This window comes from Gobio gobio (genome assembly GCF_949357685.1).
Source record: "Gobio gobio genome assembly, chromosome: 5".
NCBI lineage: Eukaryota > Metazoa > Chordata > Actinopteri > Cypriniformes > Gobionidae > Gobio > Gobio gobio.
In genome coordinates this window covers 20,502,965-20,530,041 of record NC_137101.1, presented here as the reverse complement: position 1 = coordinate 20,530,041, position 27,077 = coordinate 20,502,965, and the positions used below count along the sequence as shown (strand labels likewise).

Here is a 27,077-nt window from a genome sequence, read left to right as displayed (position 1 = left end):
TAAAACATCGGAGTGTGCTGTGTTACAGAACCTGAAGCATCATCACCGGTTTGCATAAACAGATCAGCTGCTGGTTGCGATGATGCCTGGTTGCTACGGTACCTTGGCTCCATATACAGGCACTGCTAAACTTAGCTGTACCGCCTGTCTCTAAACAACAAATGTTGGAAACAAATGATAGAAGGCTCACACTAACTTTCTGCAAACTCCACCAACCTAATATGAGACATAATGAAGCACTAGTGTGAGAGCTGGCAGTAGTTAAACTCTCATCTTAAGCAATGCAGAGCTGCATAATTACAGTGTTGTCCACCCACATTGTGACTGTACCAGGATATATTTTCACTTCTGCTTAAACACCCTGTACTGGGAACTTTAATGGGATGTTACGAGGATGGGTAATCTTACAGTTGATTCACTGATCTTTTTTAGTGAGAGACTTAGACTGGAGACGCTGATGGGTCTCCAAGTGTCGTTGTTTGGCTAGATATACTGTACACAAATGAGAGATTAAAGGCACGTTAACAAAGGGCTATAACTATAACGATAAAGATATAGTTCTACAAATCATTCTCAATATTAAAGGGTACATCACAGTTTCTGCCAGTCTCATGCTAATCTTGAGTACCTATAGAGTAGTATTGCATCATTCATATCTCCGAAGAGTCTTTATTTTATCATATTTATAAAAGACAGATACGCTGTACCAAACAGCCAAGCTTGTGAAGGCGTGCAGTGGGCGGAGCTAAAGAGACACGGGCACGCACACCACACACACACACACACACACACACACACACACACACACACACACACACACACTAAATACATCATGGCATTATCCCTGGATAACTTTCCATTCACTATACGTTTGTGTTGTTTACATTATATGCACTAATGTAGCGATTGCCAACAAAACACAGATATTTGATGCAGTTTCACTCACCGCCTGCAGTTTCGACAGGGAACAAACAAACACACTTACAGAACTCCGTTGCTGCTCCGGAAAACAAACTGCATCCACTGTTTCCTTAACGTTGGGTTATTTGGGAAGCTGAACAAGGTTATCTTTTCCTCACAACCAAAAACACACTTCTTTAGTGACATTGTTGGTCTAAAAACTAAATGACAGCGCTGCCGACGGCTTCCGTAACCCGAATGAAGCTCGTTGATGGCTCTTGCTCTCACTCTGGTTGATGTGTGCACGGCATGTGCTCATCCAGGAGAAGTGCCCATATATGCAATTCTGCCCTTTATGAAGTCATACAAGGCCATACTCGAAAAGAAAAAAACACAATTTGAAACTTATTTGAATCCTGAGGGAGTGTATTTGGCACAAAAATACTTGGGCATATGTCCAACTCGTTTTTTTTTTAAATTTTAGCCATGTTTATCATGAAAATCCAAATCTTTAACAGTGTAAATAAGTCCGGATGCATGAAATAGCATTAGACCCCCCCCTTAAAGAATCGCAGATTTTAAACCATAACTATAACGATAACGGCACAGAGAAAAACATCGTTGGAATCACGTTGAACCATTTTTTCCCAACTGATGAATGATAAAAACATTGACAGCCCATCAGAATCCCTCCTGCTGTAACAAACTCAAGCATTTAAAGCGGCAGACAAGCACGCTCTTAGAATAAACAGGACGATTACGTCGGCTGGTGTGGATGCTAGTTATCTTTATAGCTATATTTATAGTTATTGTTCTTGGTGTGAATGGGCCTCAAGAGTAGAAATCTAGATGCACCTTAGCGGCAGCAAATGTAATTTGCAGCCAGGGTCGTCTAGCAACTCTCCATTGGCTTGCGAGCTGGAAATACCAAACTCTGGTCAGGCCAATCACATCATGTATAGAGTCGGTGGGCGGGCTTAACATAATGACGGCAGAGTTGCGGAGGTTCCACGTGCTACTTGTAAACAAAGAAGATGGCGAACAGCGGTCTTTCGAATCGGCTTTGGCCGCAACTCTGGAAGACTTGGAGTTAAGCTTTTCTTTGAGAAAAGAACAAAGAACAGCACTGAAGTCATTCTTAAGAAAGGAAGAGGTGTTCGGAGTTTTGCTGACCGGATACGGCGAAAGTTTAATGTTTTGTTTTGTTTTATCAAAACAATGTCCTAACAATGTAAGTATTTTCTGGTTTTACTATCCAAGTGGAGGCATTTTGAAATAAGAACTTTATCCATACACACACACACACACGCATGGAGCCATCTGTTTCAAAGCATGTTGTGGTGGTGTGGTTCAGATCCCTTGGCCTCAGGCTGGTCTTCAGTATGTTGAAGAGGTAGTGCTAGATGCCAGTTTCCTCACATTGGGCTTGGAACATTGACAGGTGGTGGATCCCCCAATAAGCATCGCACTTTACCAACCTTGAGCCGAAATGGCTCCTGTTGAATTCTGGAAAGCCAGTAGAGTTTACCCTGCCTCAAGCCAACATGGCTCCAGCTCCCATCAGCTTTTGCCAGGCTGAACATGATGAATGTTATTGGGATCATAGTCTTCTTTTTTATAATCTGTGTTTACACTGTGCTGAGAGGTGTGAAAACTACTCGATTTCCACAAACATATTTCCACGTGCTCTTGTAGCCAGAGCATTGGTGTCAAATTGGTGTATTGGTGGAGAAGTTCATTCTCTCCATGTTGAGTCACATCGAAAGGTTAAGAGTGCCGCTCACAATATGGACGCTTTCCAGCAACTGTAATAAAGACATCAGCTTCAGACTTTAGCTTGCTAAGTGATAAATGGACCCTATTCATCTCATTTTTATTTGGCTGGCAGTCATGTTACTTGTTACTGGTCCAAGCTGGGGATGCATTAAGATTTTAGCATAAAATATATATATATTTATTCAAGGAAAAACACATATTTTTTTGTTTCTTTTAATTACTTGATCATTTAAAACCATATTTTACCTTCTCTTATTCATTGTGGCTCTGTGTTGTCCCAAACTTTGAGCTGTACAACACTTTTGTCACATGCACTGTAATACTACTATGGCATTTTGAAGTGCGTAGGAGTCCCGTAAAAATACCATAGTATGTGAATATGGTAATTTTTTTTTTTTACTTTATTCAGTACGATGGACGGAAGCGTTTCTAGTGACAGTCCCTGGGAGGTCAAATCTATGAAGAAAGTTGAAGGTCAAGGGTATTTTAGGTTGGGGCAAGCTGTCATTGTGTTTTAAATGTATAAAAAAATGTAATTAATTTGTGCTGGCCATTTTTGTGTTTGTGTTTCACTGTTCAAATTCAGACCCTAAATTGGAGGGAAAATTAAAAAAAATACAGCCAGAGAAATATTCACTGGTGTAAAAGTGACAACTAGCCCATATAGGCTATCAAAGTACCATGGCATTACCATTTGATACTAAATGTACCACCAATTACACTTTTTTAAATGTGTTATATATAAATAAAAGGTTCAAGAAAAGCATTCATTTGAAATAGAAATCGAATGTAACATTATAAATGTTTTTAATCAATTAAAAGCATCCTTACTGAATAAAAGTTTTAAATTCTTAACCCCCTCGAGTCTGTGCCTGATCAGTGCCAAAGAGACTCAAATAACTCTGTTCTATTTTTTGTGTACAGTCACAATAAAAACAAAATGTTGTGCTTTCTGCAAAATAAAGAAAACAAACATTATGCGCGATCTGCAGCCTCTCTCTCAATGATATCTAATCTGATAGTCTTCAGAAAAGGAACTCTAGCTTAGTGAAAATGTATCATCACATGAGACATATGTCTAAAGAAACGTTGAAATGTCAGGTTTTAAATAATGTAAACCAAATCGAAAACAAATATTCTGTGTTTATGTAATCTGTTTGAAAACAGAGAGATGTCAGTCGTTCGCGAGCCTCTTCATTATCCGCTAATGCGACCACACCCACGGAGCGTTCTATTGAGATTCAAATACTGACGATCCATGCGTCAAGGCCCACACATCAACTCAAATAAACACATCAAGTGAAGCGTTACTGTGCGTTCACACCGCGCGAGAGCGTCAAACTTCGCTCTGGCTGCTCTGCCATCGACGCTGTAGAAAGATTTGTGGACGCGCTGCCGCTCTGACGTAGATCGAATGCTTGGTCTTTTTTAAAACGGCATTTAAAGGGACTGCAAAGCAAACACTCATGTTGATAAGCGTTTGTGCAGACTAACCACAGGTAGGGTATAACCGTATAATATAACCTCATGAAATCATTTAAATGTGAAAGTTAAAAAGAAGCAGATCGATGGAAAGAACTTAACAATTATAGTTACATGTTTGCTAACGAAATAAACCAATTAAAAGCCATTTGTGTGGTGTAAAAATAATGTTGCGCGTCTTCTTATCAAACCCGCCGCACCAGCAGTGATCAACCTCTCCTCTATTTTGCTTGGGAACTAATGTGGTCAGAACCAAAGTTTACAGCACTGCGTTCTCTGGAATCCTCTCAAGCGGAGCACTTGTACATTCCCATTGGTTGCCGCCGGCTGCCGCCGAACCGCGTCATAGCTCATTACCATAAAGTTGACCTGATTTCAACTTTCCTCGACGCCCAAATCGTCCAAAACGCGCCGCTCCGCTCTCGCCAGAGCTCGCCGCCGGGCTCCCATTGAAAATGAATGACTTCCGTCCACTTTGACGCTCTCGCCGGCGGCGGTGTGAACGCACAGTTATACCGTTACTTCAGCTACATAGTTTTGAGACGTGTTGAATAATCCTGGAATCATTCTCCTCATGAAAAGCTGTTCATTTCTGAGAGCAACGGATTCTGCCGCTGAGTGTAAGGTAGGCTAAGTTTATTCTGTTAGCATCTGTGAATATTAAGCGCAAAAACCTGCGCGAAGACGCACTGAAGCTTTCTTTGTTTAAATTAGCTCAAAATTACTGTCAGATGTAAGTAATTACCTTGACAAACTATACATCATTAAAAAGATCTAAGGCTCAAGCTTACATTTTTTTACCTCTGTTTTATTCTCAAAGTCTTATAGTGAACGTAATTTGTTAATATGTGTCAGGAGTTATGAATATGAAAACCTGCGTTGATACCTTTTGATTGTAATATGAGCGTCAGCTGCTCTCATTCATAAAAAACTCCTCTATGCTCGTCATGAAGACTCGCGACAAAACAACATCCCTCAGGGCTTTTAGTTCAAAAGTGTGCAGATGAGGAGGAATATTGATAAATCTCATATGTCTATGTCAAATTTCTATACAGAGAAGTATTATTTATTTAATCTTTACCCAAAATGCGCAGATGTAATCATTATGAGCGCTGGATACTCTGATGTGTTGTGTTTTCAGTTCATACTGGCAGCCAGAGGGCGCTCCGTGCACATGTAGGACATATATGATACAGACGAAGAAGATAAATACCATGTGACACCAGGAACTCCCTGACATAAACAAAGCTTCTTGAGATCGCTATAACATGCAGATAAAAAAACTTACTGAACATTAGTTTACTTTTTAGTAAGAGACATACTCCATGTGTTTTTATTATAATGCAGATTTTGTGTTTATGGGTTTCATGGGTTCATTGTGTTTCACACAGCTGTCACACACTGCCTTTGCCTCTTTGTTGTGATACAAAGAGTAGGATTGACACACATGCACATCTTTTATGATTTACCTTTCATGTTTTGATGAATGTACAGTGAATACTGTATACATTATTATCGGCAGCTGTTGAAACAAGAAAATACAAAACACAAATGAGACAAAATAGAGATCCTGTTAAACTAACTGAGCTAAATGACACACATTCACAACAGCAGGGAGACGTGACAAATCCACCCTGCAGCATTTCACGCCATTTCTTCCATCATTCTTCAACACTGTGGCAGTATTCATAGGGTAATTGGCTGATTTTTGAAGAGCTTGTCAATTCCCAACAAAATGTGGCTTTTTTATGCTGAATGTAGTGCTGTATTACAGAGACACATAAGCTGGGTAATTTTTAATGGAGTTTCACTGCTTTAATGTTAAAATTCTCTCATCAAAGGAGAATCTACATATATATTATTTAATTATTGCTTTAGTTAGTCATGTAAGTCGGTTGGCCAGAGGGCACATATAACCGTTTTGTTCATGAATGAATGTGTGTGCATTCGTCCTTTGTTGATTTATTTATTTAGCTTTTCTTTGATTTCTATTTGTTTTTCGCGAAGTATTCAGGGAATTAAAGTGTAGATACACAGGAGCAGCAGATGTTTGTGTTCTCAGCATGTACAGTGATGCTCTGCTCATCAGGTGTTTGGACCTGAGAGCTGCGGTACAAGAGTGAATAATTATCTGATGCATAATGTGAGTTTGTACATTGCTGACAAAGTGCTGTAAGAGATTGTATCTCCTGTTTTTCTCTGCACACATTAGCAGGACCGTCTTCTGGGATTTTGCATTATGATTGTATTATAGGCTGATACCAGTCTGACCTTTGACCTTAAACAGCTTATAGAATTACTGTAAGCAATTATGGGGCATGCGACATCTTTTGAATCATGTGCTGGACTGATAAATTGTGTTGGGATATGGCTTCTATGCACATACAGTATATGTCAGATGAATGTCTTACTGTTTTCATTGTGCTGTAATGATAAAAAAATCATTTCATCGAACATCAAACTATCATCGAACTGAGTTTAACTGAGTTAAACGAACTGAGTTTAACTGAGTTAAACGTGTTTTTTATATGTGATAGTATTGCATTGTTACCGACCGTATTGATTATGTGTACGTGTCTAACTTATCATACCTTAGCACGCTGTCACAGGCTGGAGAATCCTTTATTTGAGGTGTTATTGGTTCATTCGTGATCAGACTCGGACTTGTAACAAAAAGCCAAGTAATAAAAAAATAACATTCCAATCAATCGCGGGTGGATGTGAGATGCATCATTGTGTTTGTTTGATAAAGGCATTTGATAAAGGCAAATCAGTGCGTTTGTCCACACACTTTCAAAACAATTCCCACGTGTGCTGAGGGGAGCTGAAGCTCATTAAATATGCAAATCTTATCCAATCCTAGCCGTGGGCGTTTACTTCCAAGTCTTCAGTGCGGCACGCCCAACAAAACCGAGCGTGTCTTGAGAGAGCCTCAAAATCAGGGCAGAAATAGTCTATTACTTATTCATTATGATGTTTCTGAATGTAAAAACCACGAAAACGTCATAAGATGACCTCAGACAACAGTATAAAAAATTTTTAAAAGCCAGTTAGTGACCCCTTTAATAGCGGAATTTTAATAACTGTATGTTCTTTGATTAAAAAAACGAATCTTGATAAGATAAATTATAATAAGATATATGATGTCAGTTTATTTATTTTTTTTACTTTTTTAAATATTTTTAAAATGCATTTCTTTCATTTTAAGTTATATTTAATTAGTGAATAAATATAAACATTAATTATTTTAAAACAGCAAAAATAAATGTCTTTTTGTATTAGTGCTGTTAAATCGATTAATTGTGATTAATTGCATCTATCATAAAAAAAAATTTGGCCCCACTTTATATTAGGTGGCCTTAACTACTATGTACTTACATCAAAAAATAAGTACAATGTACTTACTGTGTTCAAATTGTATTGCAAAACACCTTTGCTGATATTGAGGTGGGATACGGGGAGGGTTAGGGACAGGTGTGGTGGTATGGGTAAGTTTAAGGGTAGGGCTAGGTGTAGGGGAAGTGCCAACTGTGTAATTACAAATGTAACTACAGAAATTAATTACAGATGTAATTACACGCAGGTATTTTTTAAATGTAAGTACAATATAAAAACATGTATGTACACAATAAGTGCATGGTATCAAATTATTAAATAAAATGTTAGTACATAGTAGTTAAGGCCACCTAATACAAAGTGGGTCCCATGTTTTATTATGTGTATGTATCTTAAAGCGATGGATAGCCCGTGAATGAAAAAAAAAGAAGTCTCTCCGTCCGTCCGAAGCCTCCTAGTGGACCTTGGACTGTGCCTCTATATAGCCTATGCTTACAGAGAAGAGGGGGCTTCCAGACCCAGTGAAATTTGGCAACGACCCTGGGCAATCTGAGATGAGAGATGTTTGAATGCTGATGCAGGATCTGTGTGCTGAAAATCACAAAAGCTCTTGCCATGCACATTGCAGTGTCACTTGAGAACCACAAACTACCCATCCTCTCTGGATTGTGTGCCAGCAGGGGCTGGCACTAAGACCAACACACACCCCAGTCCTAATGAGTCTGAGACCACACCGCTGGGGTTGTTATGGCAACAGCTCATCGGAGTGCGTAGACCCTGGGGTCAACGAGTTATTATGGGATGTCTGAAGTGGGAGGAGAGGTTTCATCATCTAGCCATGCATTACACTTGTTCATTCTTTTCCCCTGGAGGACCAAGTGATTGAAAACAACCCTGTACTTTTAATCTAATAATAATGGCGATACTCCGGTGGATATTTTGTTTGGATTAACATCACAAAACCTTGAAATTGTACTACATTTTGTGCTTACAGCATAAAAAGCCTTCAAATGTCTCAAGGTTATGCATGATGTGCATGTGTTGGCTTTAGTTTGCTTTACTGGCATGCATGTTCTTCCGGACAAAGTTTTTTTTTTTCCTGGCAGCAGTGATATCAATTCTTCTGTTCATTGGAAAGCTAAAAAGAGTTTTAATGCTGCCTTATGAAGGTCACATGAATGGCAAAATATTGGCATGTGATGATAACTCAAGGGATACATAAGATTTTCTTTAAGCCCTGATGTTTTCAGTTGGGTTGTGTAAATTTAATTAAAACCAATTTTTTTTTTTTTTACAAATTTTAATTTTGCTGATAAAGAATAATTATAAGTTTGCTGATAAATTCTACTCATTTAGGCGTTTAAGATTTGACTGACTTTGTGGCATACTGTAGGTCCGTTCACGCCATGTCATAATTAGCTACTGTAATTATCAGATTTCAACTTGTAAACAGTGTTCAAGTCCTTGTAGAACTCATAATTACAACTTTTTAGTTTCATTTATAACAGAATTTTCGACTTGTACTGTGTGACTGCTAGTGCCACCTAACCACTGCAGATTCATTTTGCCGTTGATAGTGTTGCCATAGAAATGCATAATTTTGAGTTTGAGGATGTAAACAGCTCAGAGTAGATTATCATCTCGTAATAACATGTTGTGGATGCAGACCTAAACACTATACTCCATAGTCATTTTGTTTCATTAATGCTTCACTAAAGGCACAATATGTACGATTTTTGGATTAAAATGTCCAAAAAACAGTAGAACAAGGTTATATATTTTGTTGACTTGTGTAGTTACATTATCCCAAATGTTTCCAAGAATGTTTAAATCCAGAAAAATAAACAATTTTAACCAGGATCGCCTATCAATGACATCATACCTGCGTTACCCTCGATTTCCAAATATTTTATAGAAACCATGGGAACACCAATGACGCTTTAATATATTATGTGTTTTATTAGACAGATGAGCAACCATTTGGATACATTCATCGACAGAAAGCTAACCATTGTTATAGCTCAATACAGTTAATCTTTTTGTTTAAATCTCAGTTTCTTGATTTACCGCGAGTACCATGCCTATAGATCTAGCTTACTGCACTGTGCAACAAGTGTCTTATAGTAGCCACAGAGCGAATGCAGAGAGAAGCATTATAACATAACTTTCAACACACTCAAACAATGCATCTAATATGATAAAACAGGAAGCAATCGTCTGTGCATAATAAAAGCTTAATAAAAATGTTTTAAATAAGCGACCTCTAGCAGTGAAAAATTACATATTGTGGCTTTAAAGCTAAAAATCTAAACAAAAGTTAAAATTTAATGACATTTCAAATGTATATAATACAAAAAGCTTTATATAAGTAACCCTTTAAATAAAACAGTCTGAATCTGAATCACCAGAGCTGCTTTTTTTTGATCAAAACTAAAGTGAAAACAGTAATATTGTGGAATCGGAAATCCAAAACTGAATTTTCAGCATCATTACTCCAGTCTTCAGTGTCACATGATCCTTCAGAATTCATTCTAATATGCTAATGTACACAATTGATCACGTTTGATCAATTTTAAAACTCACCCCAAACTTTTGTGCGGTTGTGTATGTTTGGGCCTATACGTATACTTTCATCTTGTTCCTTATGTTTGTAGGCGCTGGCGGATGAAGCGGAGAAACTGCAGAAGAAACACCAGTGGAAGGATGATCTTGACGTAATGCTTCACACATACACATTTTATAACCACTCAGAAACAAAACACAAAGGTGGAAAAAATAAGGCTGTGAAACTTTTGCCTGGGTATGTTATTATTCAGTTCTCACATTTAGACTCGCCATCACCTCAATTAGGAGATAATCAATAGGACTGTAAAATGTTGGCATCCTGATCTCAGCCCTTGCGTCTGTTTTATTGATGCAAATCAGGTTCCCACGGACTGAAATATCAATTCTAATTTGCAGAGGAATGGATGTGATGTCTAGTTGTCTGTTATAGATTCGTCAGTATTGTCCGAATGAGTCATCAAAATTGGTATCATAGCAATATTTCATTTCTGATTTAGACCGCAGGGGAGATTCATTATTTAACATGTTTTTAACAAACAAACAAAAAAGTTACGTTTTAGCTCAACACTTATTTATTCAGAAGTTTTAATCACCTTACAGCATCACGACCAGAGATGATCTGCCAATGATGTCAGTCCATTTTGACATTGAGAGATAGCGTGCGAGTTATTGGTGGAGACTTTTGATTCTGATACAGGAAGAAAAGACTAAGAACATTATTTAACACGTTTAATATATAGACTAGGATTGGCACAATTATATTTTTCATATATTTTTCATATTAGCAAAATCCTATCGATCAACCTCTAATTCGGATGTACTACTGATAAATTAGTACATATAATTTCAACATGTATATATTTAAACCTGTCTTGAATGTGCTCTCCAGCCTGAATAATTAAGTTATAGAATCTGAGATCAATTATATATTTTGAGATTGTGTGGACTTCATATGATTTATGCAGCTCTTAAAAAAAGGTCTTAAAGTCTTAAATTTGATCATAAAAACTCTAGAGAAACCCTGTTCATTTATAGATCACCTTTACTATATCATCTAACATTCACTTAAAGTTCATTTTTAAAACATTAATAATTTAACAACACTGTTAAATGTAATAACACTGTTTTAGCAAATCTTTAAATTATTTAAAATGTTTCATTCTGTAAATTTTTTATGTTGTGATCAGTGTTATTATTCTTAACTAAAACTCAAAATCATTTTCAGTAATTGAAATGAAGCTGAGATAAGTTATACAAATATTAGATATAAAAACTTGCACAAACATGTTGACTTGGCAACTAACTGAATTAAGTAAGTCGAATTAAAAAAATTAATGAAAGCTAAATAGAAATATTACCAAAAATAATAAAAATAACAAAAACACATAACAAAATTACTAAAACTAAATTTAAAAATAAAATTATAAAAATAAAAACAAATTAAAAATATTAATAAATACTACAATAGTACACAAGTATCACTAAGTAGCACTTAAAATGAATGACTTTTAGTTTTTACACACAATAGTATTGAATAGTATAGTATAATTTTATTATTGCACATTTTTAATTTACGTTTCACTTTTTTCTACTTAAAATGTTACACTCAGGGCCATTTGAGGCAAAACATGTGTGGGCGCCTTTATATTCAAAAGTCCATCCTGCCTGCAGCTGTCACAGCAGGTGCTTCTCTTCAAGTGTTTGTTATAGACACAATTGCTGTGTTACCGGTGACAGACTGACAGTTTTTCTTTTGAATTATTGATGGGATGCTGGTACAAACCGTGTTAAACACACAACCTAGAAGGTCAAGAATTTGATGCAGAGGTGACCTGTACGCGGATGTCTCAGCAGTTAGTGTACTATAACCTAAAAAGAGTGTCTGCCACATGATTAGCAAGCAAGTAGGACAGGTGGTGGCAGCCGGTGATGATCCACTCCTATGTCTCCAAGGCAACTGTATGTCAGATAGTGAGCTTGCTTGTTAACGCCCCTCTAATGCTAGTCCTGACAGCGCCCTCACACTGTGAGGAGAACAACCCTGAGAGAAGACACACACACACATACACACACATTTTATGGGAACATTCAATAGACATAATGATTTTTATACTGTAAAAAACTGTATCTATACTGTTCTATATTCTATATGATTTATAAGCCGTTTTCTTCGGGGGTACCAAAAATATCCCCACAAGGACAAAGATTTCGGATATTGGCATCTTTGTTGGGACATTTTGTCCACAAAACATAGGGTTTACCAGGACACGCGTCCACACATACACACACACACACACACACACACACCTAAAGCAATATTCCTTCTGGGAAAGAGAGTACAGAAATTGAACAACTCGTGAATGCATAGAGATTGAGAGCTATATAAAAACAGTTAGACCCATTCAGATAAAACATACTGCCAGAGATGGAAAATGTCCCAAAAATCATTTAAATAAAACAAATTGGTGATTGATAAAAAAAAAAAACAATAGCATGGAATAATATTGTGGTTCAAGTAAAGCCTTTTAAAGACTTTTTTTTTGCATGATTTAAGGATAAATTAATTTCCTTAAAGGGGGGGTGAAACACTCAGTTTCAGTCAATCTCATGTCAATCTTGAGTGCCTATAGAGTAGTATTGCATCCTTCATATCTCCGAAAAGTCTTTAGTTTTATTATATTTATAAGAGAAAGATAGGCTGTACAGAGTCTTTCCGGAAAAAAACAGAGCGGCTGGAGGCGTATCGTGTGGGCGGAGCTAAAGAATTATGAGCGCGCACAGCTAATATTAATCCGCTTGTTAAGTAAGGGCGTTTTCACACCTGAAAGTCTGCACCAAGGTCCGAACCGAAGTTCACGTTTTGATACATTTGATACATTCGGTTAGTTTTGGTTTGGTTTCACATTGCAATTATGTGAGCGCACTAAAGAACTTTACTTGACACACTTGCGTCCACCCGTCATCATCTATGTGGGCTGCATCTGGACATTGATTGATTTGTAAACGGACGTGCGTCTGACGTCAGCGTCTTTGACAAGAATGAATGAACGGACGCATATCGTTGCCACTATTGAACAGTGCGCATATTGCTTGACTATTTTTTATTCGTTAAGTTTAAAAGTGAACATTTCAAGCTTTATATACACATATTTCTCATGTTTGTGAGAAAAGTAGCTATACTGATTTTCGGTTTATTTGAGACCCGCTCCAGTTCATGTACCAAGCATGTGATCGCTCCCGCGATTATTGTCTGCTATAGACTGTTTGCTTCTTATTTATTAAATCCAGGCAATTATCTGATTAAACGTTGATTAAAATTAAGATACAATTTATACAAAACGAAATTCACATTAAAGAAAGGCTTTCTAATTAAAATCATACAAAATTTCGTTCAAAATCATTTGTGACCTTCTGTCTTCTGACATATTGCGCATCTTTTCACTTTTCATAATCAATGTAGCCTAGATTGAATTTAAAAATAACATTATAATATTTAAACATAAACAGGAAATTCCTATAAATGGTCTGAAAGTCCGAACCATACAGAAAATGCTTTCACACTAGAAACGAACCGAACCTTTGTTCAGTTTGATCCGGACCGAGACTACTTCTTTTCATCTGACCAAATTTCGTTTGTTTGGTCCGTACTGTGGAACGGGGGAGGTTTCACACCTGTAATTTTGATTCAGACCAAACTGAAAAGTCCGTAAATCCGGACCAAACAAGGTAGGTGTGAAAACGCCCAAAGGAACGCCGTTTCTGGGTCCAAGCCTCAACTCGTTTCACTTGAGAATGCCATCGACGGCCGTTTATGAGCGCTATTTATTCATATTAAACATCAAACATTTAAAAAAGTTAAACATTTTAAATACTTACAGTCTACACAACAGTCTCTGTGCTCACAGCGTCGCAGACGTTAATATTTTAACTATTTATAAAAGATGAATCACTGTCTGGCAATCTGGAATTTTGGTATGGAGATAAAGGTTATGATTAAATATTTTTTGTAGTATTACACCACATTGTGTGTGTACATTAGCACCGTTGTTTTTCTTGTGGTATGAGATAGAGTGTTTGGACCCGGAAGCGCTGCCACATGACGTCAGACTTAACAACTGGATGGTATGTACTGTAACTGTAACTTATATACTTACTTAGCGGCTTGTCATGCACAAGTTTTACAAAATTTTTGCGTGTTTACTTGTGGTTTATGAGGACATGATTGGGTTTATGGATTATTGTATGCAATTTAATGTTAGCAGTAGCAAGCGGAACGGTTTTGCACGTCAGACTAGTGCGTGTTTACATAGAAAAACAATGGAGCTAACAACACAAAGACATTTGAAGCAGTTTTACTCACCGCCTGCTTCCAACGCACGACCGTGAACCCTAATCGCTGGGACTGCTCCATCTTTCAGCATTGCACAAGCTACAAATCCGGAGTTGAACTGGGGCTTGTTCATAAACCATGGTCTGCGAAATTCAGGGAACAAACAAACACATTTGCACAGCTGCTCCAGAAAAACAAACTCCATCCACTGTCCCATTAACGCTGGGTTCTTTGGGAAGCTGTGCAGGGTTGTCTTGCCCTGACAACCAAAAACACACTTCTTTGGTGACATTGTTGATTTCGTGAAGTCCTGTGACTGCACGCAGCCGATGACTTCCCTAAAGCTGAGCAGAGCGCGGTTGCTCTCTCGCTCTAGTGGCACGCGCCCTTCCGGGAGTAGAGCCCGTGCGGTCCGTACAAGGACATTTCGCCCTTGTTGACGTCACTTTGGACCATACGTGAAAAAATCTTTCCGAAACTTATGAGAAACCAGAAGGAGTATTTTTGGCACAGAAATACTCCATCAAACGTCCAACTTATTTTTTGAAACTTTGTCCATGTTTAGCATGGGAATCCAAGCCTTTAACAGTGTAAAAAGCTCATATGCAAGCTCAGCAGCATTTCACCCCCCCCCCCTTAATAATAATAATAATAATAATAATAATAATAATAATAATAATAATGATTTTATTAGGCACCAAAATTTTCAGGCGTTGTAAGATTTTTTTTAAAAGACAAATAATATATCAAATTAACCTGCACTATATAGAAAACTATTACCAAAATAAATGAAAGACCTGATTGTGAGAACATTTTAGGAATGTTTATTTGTGAAAATAAATTTTATAATAAAAATTTGTGACTATGAAATATTAGACCTAGTTGTTGCACAAAATCTTCCATGCAACCTTCTGGGAATGTTTATGAATGATTTATTAAAAAACAAAAACCTATGTAAAGCATACATTTATTTTAGGATACACTACCCTAATGAATATTTAAACTTTTGAAAAATATAGAAGATAAATAGAAACACTAACTTCTGTCACTCTTTATCAAACAGGTGAATGACACCATCTACTACAATGCCAAGGACAAGGTAAGATTTCACTTTTCAAATGCAGATTATGATAAGTACTAAACAACAGAGACATGTACATTAAAGAATTGTTTTTGTTATTTAAGAGATTTTGCTTATCTTCCTAGTATGACATTAATGACACGGAAATACGCCAGAACCGGCTCAAGCCAGAATTCAAAGAGGATCCTACTTTTAAACGCCTCGTTTCATACAATACAGCAGCAGTGCACATTCCCACGGATATCTACGAGGGCTGTGAGTACACACACACACTCTCATCTGAACCTGTGTTCTGTTTTTTTTTTTTTACGACTTTGCGTGGTAACTAAAATATCTGTTTATAAAATCAATCTTTCAGTGACAGCTCAGCTTTATTGCTGTGTGTCAGGTGTGGACAGGCAGAGGCTTGTGGAAAGACGGCAGACTAAATTTAGAGAGCAGTCCAATTCTAACGCAGCACGCCTGGCCCCCGAGTGACCCCACAACCCCCTAATATCTTCCAGCAAGAGAATAACTCTCACTCTCTGTCTATTGCTTTAAAAGGTTATGGGTTATGAACGTCTTCAGGTTACTACCAGTGTTGAGGAAGCTAGTAGATAATGAGTAGCTTGTAGCCTGTAGTATTAAAAAAAGGATTGTTTTATTCAGCAAGGGTGCTTTAAAATGATCAAAAGTGACAGTGGGAACATTTTTAATGTTTCAAAATATTGTAATTTTTATTTCAACAGTGAGAATAATAAAAAGAAATGTTTCTTGAGCACCAAATCAGCATATTAGAATGATTTCTGAAGGATCATGTGACACTGAAGAGCAATGATGCTGAAAAGTCAGCTTTGCCATCAATAAGCACATTTTAAGATATGTTAAAATTGAAAACAGTTATTTTAAATTGTAATAATATTTCACAATATTACCGTTCATTGTATTGCCTTGGCAAGCATAAGAGAATTCAAAGTTTCATGGAGGAACCCAACACATTTGCAATTTGAATGCAAGGCCATTCAAATATAAATTTTCTTCCTATCTCAAATGTATTTCCCATTACCAATATTCAATATTCTGGGGGCGATGAAAATTTTGTGAAAAATATCAAAAACGTTGACAGTGGCTGACAACTTTTTCAAAAACGCTGGCAGGGAAAGAGTTAACCCCCGCCCACTCATGGGTCCCTTATGACTATGTTAATAAACATCAAATGTGTATGTTGGCTGTGATTTTGCAACTCATTATTAAATAGTCAAAATGGCTAGCACCTTCTTTAGACAAGATGTATTATATTCTCTGTGTTGGCAGAAATCTGTTGTCCTCAGCTGTCGGCTCACTGTGGCTTACCATTTGTGAGTGTTTCACAGGCAAATGAGTTGGATGGGATATTTGTGTTCTAGATGAGGACTGAAGCAGCCGCGTTCATCATGTGACTCATCTCACTCTGTCCCGCTGTCTCTCTTTATCTACTTTTACTCACTTCAAATTACTCTCAGTACCTTGTGCTTTCCGCCTGATTTTCTTGGTTAGTGCTTACCCATAACCCCCTGCTCTGCGACAGCCACTGGGCGAATATTTCAGGCAATATTCTTTATTTTTTATTATCTTTTTTAACTCTCTATATTTAATACTAGTTTATTATGTAATAATGTGGCTGATTATTGAAGCGTTTGTGTAGTTTTATGTGTGTGTTATTAGAGGCTCTGGGCTGTCTGTATGTGTATCTTATTAAGACATGAATCTGTACTTTTTGCCTCAACACACCGTGTCATCTGTCACCACAATCTCAAGATGGACATAGACATGCTCATAGTGTGTGTGTGTGTGTGTGTGTGTGTGTGTGTGTGTGTGTGTGTGTGTGTGTGTGTGTGTGTGTGTGTGTGTGTGTGTGTGTGTGTGTGTGTGTGTGTGTGTGTGTGTGTGTGTGTGTGTGTGTGTGTGTGTGTGTGTGTGTGTGTGTGTGTGTGTGTGTGTGTGTGTGTGTGTGAGAGAGAGAGAGAGAGAGCACAATGACGTGTGTATGTCACACGGATCCCTCTGGCTTTGCGCATAGTGCTCAGATTGGTTTTTCTGTTGACTATCTGCCCTGATTCATTTAAACCAATGAAAGTTTGCGTCAAATCTTCCTCCACATACTCTCTCACTTTCTCTCCCTCTCTCCTTCTCTCTCTCTCTCTCTCCTTCTCGCTCTCATTGAATTGAGCTATAAATTATTTTTGTTTGTCGCAATCAGAATGTCAGAAACAAAATAGACTACTGCACAGTCGGCCGCTACTCTTAAAGACAATTTCTACCTGCATCTGTTATTGCAGTTTCACATTCTTATATTTATAAAAAAAATTATATTATGGCAGAGAATTTTGGTCAAATAATTATTTATTATTATTTAATTAGTTATTTTTATTTTCAAATATTATTTATAATATCTGTCTCTCTGTAAAAAGTCCTGAGAACACATTATGCGTTTGTTCCTAATATATTATTTTTGGTCACATAATGTGACGGATATTTAATGTATTAGTCACCACATAGAGTTCTACAGAACAAAAAGCTGTTAAAAGATGTGCCATATGTTTTTTATTTTTTTATTTGTGCAAGTCACTTACATGATTCATGTATTTTGATTTAAGTACACATATATTAGGTCACAGCTCCTAATAGCCCCTAATCACTGGCCAAATAAATGTCATTTCCATTTTTTAACCACACATTTGCTACTTGGCGAGTGTTCATTTTGGACCGAAGTATAGTTGTACAGTCATAGCATAGCGCTTCCAATTTTAAATGAATTTTTTGTAAGGGGAGTTTGATCTTGAGGGAAGTTATTTGTGCTAACTTTCCAGACAGAAGCAAATAGAGAGAGACAGAGATAGATATCTGGTTGTATGGGTGTTAGCTAATGAGGATGTGTGTGGTGTCTAACCCTGCAGACTGACAGCCTGATGGATGAACAACAGGAAGGGGTGTGAAACCACATTTGATCCTACTAAAACACACACACACACACACACACACACACAAATAGATACGCCTCATTTCAATGTGATCAGCTACACTCTCATTCACTAATGCACTTCCTTTAGAAACAGTAAATTATGATACCTTCATGGACTAGTCTTATGGAGAAATATGTATCAGCCGCTCCTTGCACTGTTGATCTCTTACACAGTCTGTATGTAAAGAGATGATGTGTGTATTAAGTTTGTGTGTGTCCAGAAGGGATATCCTCTCATGGGATGATTGCAGGCTTTCTTGATTCCACAACACCAGTATAATGCTTTTTTCCTGGGCCGGTGTGAGAGAGTTTGGAGCTAGTTGATAGCTTGCCATATTTTTATGCTTCTTGGTGTTGACACTATGGGGAACGCCCTCAGAGTGACCGGTGTCTAAGCTTATCCAATTGGCTGCAAGTGACTTCCTACTTCTCTCACGTCCAAGTCAAATTCAAACTGACCGTAGCGCGGGTCATTACATCAAGCATCTCCACGAATGCGGGGCTGGCGGAGGGAGTAGGCTCAGTAATTTCACTATCATGTCCTACTCCCACCACATCTAGCTCCTTAGATGGCGCCAACAACATGCTCTCAGCTGGCACGGGGAAACCACAGAGTGGGCTTCTGAATCCAGAAGATCACCTGAACTGGCAATAGGAAATTGGGAAATCAACACCCCCGTCCCAAACTCATCCCCAGGCTCAACCTGCAACCCACCCGAACAGAGCCGGCAGGGAATGAACCGCAGGGTACAGACCCTTTTCCCTCGTGAAAAGAGACAAGCGTTAGCAGAACTTTTTCACTGCAAACTTTTCACAGTGAGTGCGTTCCGAAGGCGTTTCCCATAGTGTCAGCACCAAGACGCAGCGTCAAAGTTCCACTTTGAAAGGGAACCAATTAATTCCAGCAATTTCCAGCAAAAGTATGTATGAATACATGTGTGTGTGTGTGCGTAAGTGATGCTGTTCTTCTACTCACCGTAAATGTCCTAACCAGGTGTGACATGGCAGTTTCTAGTGACAAGTAATTTGTCTGTCCACACTAAAAGCAAAAATGCTGAACGACACTACACAGTCTCAGCCAATCATAACATATTTGATGTTTAATGGATAATTATGAAGAACAGGATTTTGAACCAACAAGATTTCACAGTGGGCGAGACTAAAATGGCTGGTTAGGGCAACAACAACAAAAAATGTATGGGAGAGATAACTTGAGCCTGAGGACACAATGCTTGACTATGTACTGAGTACAATTAACTGAGTATGTACTGATTTCCGCAATATGTTTTATATTTTTTTATACCTTTTTTTATACTAGAGCCATGAGTGAGTATTAGGAAGGACTGAGTGATAGAAACAGAGCAAGCTAAAATTGAGAAGATGGCATTTGGCTGCTGATGGACCCTCTTAAAGATGATCAATATAGGGTCTGGACAGTGATGGAGAAGCCTGCATTGATTTACACACCTAGAGTGGGAGGAGTTTTGATGGAAAGAGGAAGTGGGTGACATTAGGGGTAATAAAAGATGTCCCATGGGATCAAACACAAAAGCTCCTTCTTAGAATTCGATTGTCAAGGCAGTAATGATTCTAATAATAATTTAGTATCATTAACCAATAGAAGAAAGAGATAGTAAAGGCTTTTTTTTTTTTTTAAAGAATGAATCATGTGGCATCATGGGGAATGATGTCATATCTTTGCTAGGGCGTTCATTTATGTTCATTTTAAAATGTTAGCATCACTCTCACTTACAGCGGACATAGTGTCCATTTATGACATTCTCTGGAAAAACGGCCCAATTTTCCTCTAATTCCATTAGAACTGCATTAGCTAATAGTTCACTTTGTTGTTTCCTCTACCGCAGCTTCTCCAAGTCCACTTTGAGTTTAGCTTAACATGATGGTGTCTGAAATTTTGAGAGCCAGTTTATTGATTTATTGCTGAATTGGGATTAATTTGAGTGTTTGTTAGAACAAAGCTCTCAGAATACATGTCAGCTTGAGTTAAAATACACTCCGTAGAGATGCTTCATATCAGCAAGTTACAATCATCAAATGGGATTTATCCTGTATATTTATATGTTTGTAACAGCCACTATAATCCTGAATGAGCTCAACTGGACTGATGCTCTGGATGAAGTATTCAAGAAGAACAAGGTGGACGACCCGTCCCTCCTCTGGCAGGTGTTTGGCAGTGCAACTGGCCTGGCTCGATACTTCCCAGGTAAAGCACTGGAATGAATCAGAATATTTACAGTCATTCACTTTCTATGGAAAGCACATTGACACTATATATGCAGCCATACAGTATGGTGCCGTACAGTATTTCATAGCTGATAGTGGTTTTCGAGTGTGACATTTGGAATAAGGCCATAGACTAATGAGCAAAAGTGCTGGTGAACAATGAACGAGGCCAAGAATACAAGAACAGGAAAACAAAAATAAGCACACTGAACAATAGACAACCTCATGCAGGTCTAAGTATTAAATACTTTGGTTGCTGCGCTGGTTTCAAACTGGTAAGTTAGTTAGTCCGTAATGACGTCATCAAGTATATACTTTACATTTTAAATATCTGTGGAGGAGCTCTGCCCTCATATGTGATACCATTTGAAAGTTTAGAATGTCTACTTTCTGGAGATATGCATCACTTTGGCATTTGTTTTACACAAAGTAACTTATTTACACTAAATTACTCTGGGACCATTTCCGCCTGCATTCGCCTACCCAAATTGAAAAGCTTCCCATACCCACATACAGTGGTCTAAATACACAATTTTGGTGTCATTTTACAGGAAACCCTTTGGAGTTACTTACACTTAACACTGCTAAAAGTGATAAACATGTAAGTATATGTTGGCTAAGCTGTAATAAACCACCAAAAATGAGGCGTTTTTTTATAATTTTTTATACACTTTCAAAAATGAATTTATAGCCAAAAAAATGCGCCAAAAAGCGCCTGTTTTTTGGGGGGACAACACATACTTACATGTTTATCACTTTTAGCAGTGTTTTATGTACAGTAACTTAAAGGGTTTCCTGTAAAATGACACCAAAATTGTGTATTTAGACCACTGTATGTTAAGATGTAACATTTACATTTATGCATTTAGCAGACGCTTTTATCCAAAGCGACTTGATTAAATTGTTTATTGATTATAGAAGCTTGAACAGTAAAGTAACTGATCACTTCTTAGCTGCTGTTTCATTTTTTTCTTTAGTATCAAACTAGTATAATATTTATATTAAATTATTTGGTTTTATTAAATGATCAGTAAACATTAAACCAAAATATGTTTATTTTAATTCAATGTTAAATACAATTAAATATTTAGTAGTAAATACTGTGGATTTATTTATTTATTTATTTCGTATTTTATTCATATATCAAACATACCAAACATCTATTTCTACTTGCGTTAAATAACCAATTGTTGCATGAAAATGTTTTATTTCCATTATTAGAAGTGAGTGTGGAAAGTTGGAAAAATAATAATCGTAATAAACCCAGTATCCCATAATCCCATCTGCTATAGCTTCTCCTTGGGTTGACATGAAGAATGCACCGAACAAGATCGACCTGTATGATGTACGCCGAAGGCCCTGGTGAGCAAACCTGTGTTGTTTTATCCCCATACATGTCTGCATGCGATGGAGATAACAAGTGCTATTTTCTTCCTTTTGTCTCTCAGTTGTTATGGCTGATGAGTTTTCTCCTGTGTGTGTTTGCAGGTATATCCAAGGTGCAGCTTCACCTAAAGACATGTTGATCCTAGTGGACGCGTGAGTGAAGTCTCTATGATTTACTGTTACAGTACATACACTCACTGACTCAAAGCCACTCAGCCGAATCCTGTTTCGGTTGTGCACTTTGAGTAATTGGTTGATCAGCAGAGTATAATTTTTCATTGCGTGTGACAGATTCCACAATATCCACTTAAAGAGCTCATGTTAGTTCTGCGTTAGTCATTTATCAATCTTAGAAAGAGAGAGAGATGCTTATTAAAGAGTAAAGCAATTTGGCCATAAGCCAATGTAAATTGAGATTAATAAACATGAAAAAAAAAAAATTGGCATCTTTGGCAGGCTGTTAAATAACATAGTTGTTTTATTAAATGAAGCAGTTTATGAATATTAAACATTGGATTTTTTCGAGTAAAAGCTAAAAAAGCAAAAGGCTGAAAAAAGCCTGTTAAATAACATAGTTGTTTTATTAAATGAAGCAGTTTATGAATATTAAACATTGGATTTTTTTCGAGTAAAAGCTAAAAAAGCACCTTCCAATTATACACCTTAAACTGTTAAACTGAAAAGTCAGTTACTACATATATGATCCAGAATTATTAGTATTAATTAATATCCTATATTGTATCATACTTAAAGGCCCACTGAAGTGCCTTGAAACACGCAGCATTATTCAATGTGTTGACGTAATTTCCCCTGAAACAGCTCCATCTGTAAGCGGCTCCTCCCCTTTTTTAAAACAGCCAACAGCGTTTTGTTTATATCACTGTTTGACTAGAGCCTTTCTGTTTGGTAAAGCCGCAGTTTTCTCTATAACCATATATCATCATGATCTCCTCCGTATCGCTTTGAAATACGGCATTCTGTGCAGAATTCAAATGGGTCCGATACGTTTTGTTGTCTGTGGCGTGTGATCCGCTCTGCGCTCTCGTGTCTCTGGACTGGAGTGTGTGTGCGCTGCCGCAGTGCGCGTGAAACTAACGTGAAACCAGACTTCATTCGCCTCAACTGAACGCATATTTACACTGTCTGAATCGTTCCCTATCCCCTGTATAGTGCACTGTGTGCCATTGTTTTGGAACACACCTCCTTATTCTTAACCTTAAGGCTAACAAGCTAAAAACTCAGGGGGCCTTCTTTTGGTTACAAGTGTATTTAGCCTCGTATTTAGAAAATATGGCCTTGTAGAGTTTATTCTGTTATTGTTTAGCTGTAATGATTATGGTGTTGTGCTGTCTGGGCATTGAGCCCATTAGTGTAGATCAGCTTTAGCCAATCAATGTAGTTTAGCTTAATGACTAAACAGTGAAGCCCACACGCCTCCCATTGGAATCACAGAGTGATTATTAACCCATAAAAACCTGATCCTGCATGTCAGTTCTGGAGCCGTTAAAAGCCTAAATGTGCTTTAGTCTTCTCTGTACTTGTGATTTCGGTTGTATTTATTATGACTTTTGTTGTTGTTGTTCAGGCTAGCATTCAAGCTTGAGTGATTCAGTTATTTTCTTGTCCTTAAGCTCTCTCCATATTTTTTTATCTGTAACCTTTCCCTTTTGTATGTTTGTATTCATTGTATCAATGTCAGCTAAATCAAACAAAATGACTGAAAACTTTTATAAACCTAATATTTAGCAGCAAGTGTAGTAATTATATAGTAATAAACATGTTATAACTATGCTTTGCTTTTCTGTAGGAGTGGAAGTGTGTCAGGCCTGACGTTGAAGCTCATTCGCACTTCCGTCAGTGAGATGCTGGAAACCCTCTCTGATGATGATTACGTCAACATCGTCTCTGTGAGTATAGTGTGTGTGTGTGTGTGTGTGTTGGGGAGAGTCTGTTTGAATGATGAACTCCTCTGACGCTCCTCAAAAAAATCTGGATTCCTGCTGAGTAGGAAAAGAAATTTGGCTAGAAACAGAGGCATCGAGCCTCCAAGCATCCATAACGTCATAGTTATTTTTTTGCGGTTTCAGTTAGGCACCGCTGAGGCGGCAGGCCAAAGAATTATTTATATTTTCCATTGCCTTCTGCTTCAGACGATGTGCAATTCATTTATGAAATGCATAGTTTATTTTATTTTGTTTGTGAGACGACTGACAGGGATAAAAATCACAAACACTGTATTCTGCTTTCAAGTAAGTGAGTGGTTTTGTATATTTTCAATTAACTTTCTTCCTCTTTTCCTTTAATAGCTTTGCGCTTGTATTTTATGGCCTGACTCCAGCTGTGTGACGTTAGCTTGATGTTAATGAAATTAGGCAACAGTGCTCTAAGTGTATTGCTGGCACTGGGCCATGGGACTTGTGTAGAGGAAACGAACAAAGCCTTGAATCTGAATGATGTAAAATGATTTCATAACTGTCCTTGCATTGCGAGTGAGCCTTACTGTATCGCACAATATTCATAGATTTTTACTGATAACTTACCATCTAACCACAATGCTTTTTATATGGTTTCAGTTCAACAATTCAGCCAAGTCGGTTGCCTGCTTTGAAAACCTGGTGCAAGCAAATGTCCGCAATAAGAAGATTCTGAAGGAAGCGGTACAGAAGATCACAGCGAACGGCACCACTGACTATAAAATCGGCTTCAAGGAGGCTTTTGACCAGCTCTCCGCAGTAAGAATATATAATGTAGCTTAAATAAGTAACCAAAAGACATTATGGGGGCCAAAATATTACTAATAATAGTTTTTACCCCTTCCAAGGTAACGGATTTACCTTCACAACAAAGCCTATAGCCTACTCTTTTGTCAATGAGACAAAAGTGATGGTGATGGTGGATTTTTTTGTGTGTCTTAATATATAAGTATGTGTGACCCACAAGTTATATAATATATTGTGTATTGAGATATACAAACATTATGGTTTAGTGCATTACAGAACTTCCGGCCAGATAACAAGTTTAATGTTTAAAGACAAGTTTTTAGTTTATTGCACCATCTTGTGGCCAGTTGTGCTAGTTATAATCAACAAAACTCCACTAATAACATTTTCAGAGCATTTGAGATTTTGATTTTATTAACAGCGGCAGTGAATATTAGAGGCATCATGGTAGTTTATTGTCTTGTTTTTCTTGGACTGTTATTGTAATGCTGGCCAGAATCTTTGCACTAACTTACAAATCGATTTGTTCCATTCATATGTTTAATGTTTATGTTAATGTCATAGGTTAATATTTCAAGAGCAAACTGTAATAAGATCATCATGCTGTTCACTGATGGAGGGGAGGACAGAGCTTCAGAGATCTTTGCCGAGTACAACACTGACAAGAAGGTGAGGATACACATACGCACACACACACACACACACACACACACACACACACACACACACACACACACACACACACACACACACACACACACACACACACACACACATAGCTATATTAATTGGGGCACACCATAGACTTCTACTGCTTTGTGTACAGCTGATAATACATACTATACACTAACCCTAACTTTTTTCATTTAAAAAAAATACACTTCCATTCAAAAAACGTTTTTTAATATTTTGTTTCTTCATCAAAGATGCATTAAATTGATCAAGATAAATATTTCAAATAAATACTATTCTTCAATTCATTAAATCTCATAAAAAATGTATCAGCATGGTTTCCACAAATATTTTAAGCAGCACAAATCAGTATATTCGAATTATTTCTTCATGTGACACTGAAGACTGGAGTAATGATGCTGAAAAATCTGCTGTGCCTTCACAGGAATGAATTACATTTTAAAATATAATTAAATAGAAAACGTATTTTAAGTTGTAATAATATTTTACAGTATAACTGTTTGTACTGAATTATTGATCAAATAAATGCATCCCGTCTCTTTCTTTAAAAAAAAAAAAACATCAGAGTATACGCATTCATTCGTAAAAATTATATATAATTAAATTAATATATATAATATATATGAATATGTATTCTCGGATGTCCCAAATGGAGGTTCCCCTTCGAGGGAACTCGAACTGCGTCATCGTGATGACACTTCGGGGAACGCCCCTCGCGTAAAGCGTCTGAAGAAACCGTAGAATCAGCCCAATCCGATTGGTGTTGCATGATGACGTAGTATGTGACGGCATACCCGGAAGATACAAAGAGACGTCTGAACGCAACAGAGATAGCTTTTTTGCTCTTCAGCGTGAGCGCTCTGTTTGTTCAGTCTGAAGGTGTTGTTACAGTGTGAAAAGAAAGTATATTATGGCGAGCGAGCGTTTCAGGCTGTGTGTGTACCCGTGTCCGCACTACATTACGGGCACGGACACACATCAGCTTTGTGTGCAGTGTCTCGGCGTGCAGCACGCCCAGGCCGCTCTTGAGGGGGCGGCTTGCGGTGATTGTGAACTGCTGCCGCTGAGGGTGCTGCGCTCGCGGCTGGCCGTCTTTGAGGAGACCGGTCAGCCTCGTGAGCCCCGCGGTTCTGGGCCTGCGTCTGTTGAGGCAGCGCGGCGCCGTAGATCGTGGGGCTCACAGCGGGATCTGTCAAGAGGATATGGGACTGCTGAGGCATCTTCCCTATCCTCCTCTGACGATTTTGATATCCTCCCGCCCCGTGTGGAAGCCCGCGATGCGGCTTCTTCCCGCGGGGCGGAGGATCCGGTTCTCAGGCTGTCTGACTCTGAGGAGTCAGACACTTTGAGGATCGAGGTGGATGATGTGGGGCTTTCGCCACCCCACACGCCCACTATGGAGGAGCTGGTCGAGGTTTTAACCCACGCTGTGGCCAAGCTGAGTTTGGATTGGCCACAAGAAATAGTGGACATCCAGCCACCATCTAAGCTGGATGAACGCTTTTTCAGGCGTCGGGTTCAACCTCCACGGCGGGGCCTTCCTTTTTACCCCGATCTACATAACGAGTTGTGTAGATCGTGGGA

At 38.0% G+C, this 27,077-nt stretch overlaps 1 protein-coding gene across 1 annotated transcript in view; it reads left to right on the top strand.

The window, feature by feature from the left end:
• Positions 1–27,077, top strand: part of cacna2d1a (calcium channel, voltage-dependent, alpha 2/delta subunit 1a) — a 101,713-nt gene that overhangs the window by 39,219 nt on the left and 35,417 nt on the right. The window contains exons 4-12 of the mRNA XM_079817221.1: positions 10,149–10,208; positions 15,453–15,488; positions 15,596–15,725; positions 20,543–20,674; positions 21,987–22,056; positions 22,183–22,233; positions 23,888–23,987; positions 24,654–24,812; positions 25,365–25,469. Of these exons, the coding sequence (XP_079673347.1) occupies positions 10,149–10,208; positions 15,453–15,488; positions 15,596–15,725; positions 20,543–20,674; positions 21,987–22,056; positions 22,183–22,233; positions 23,888–23,987; positions 24,654–24,812; positions 25,365–25,469 (843 nt within the window). The remainder of the gene's footprint in view (positions 1–10,148; positions 10,209–15,452; positions 15,489–15,595; positions 15,726–20,542; positions 20,675–21,986; positions 22,057–22,182; positions 22,234–23,887; positions 23,988–24,653; positions 24,813–25,364; positions 25,470–27,077) is intronic.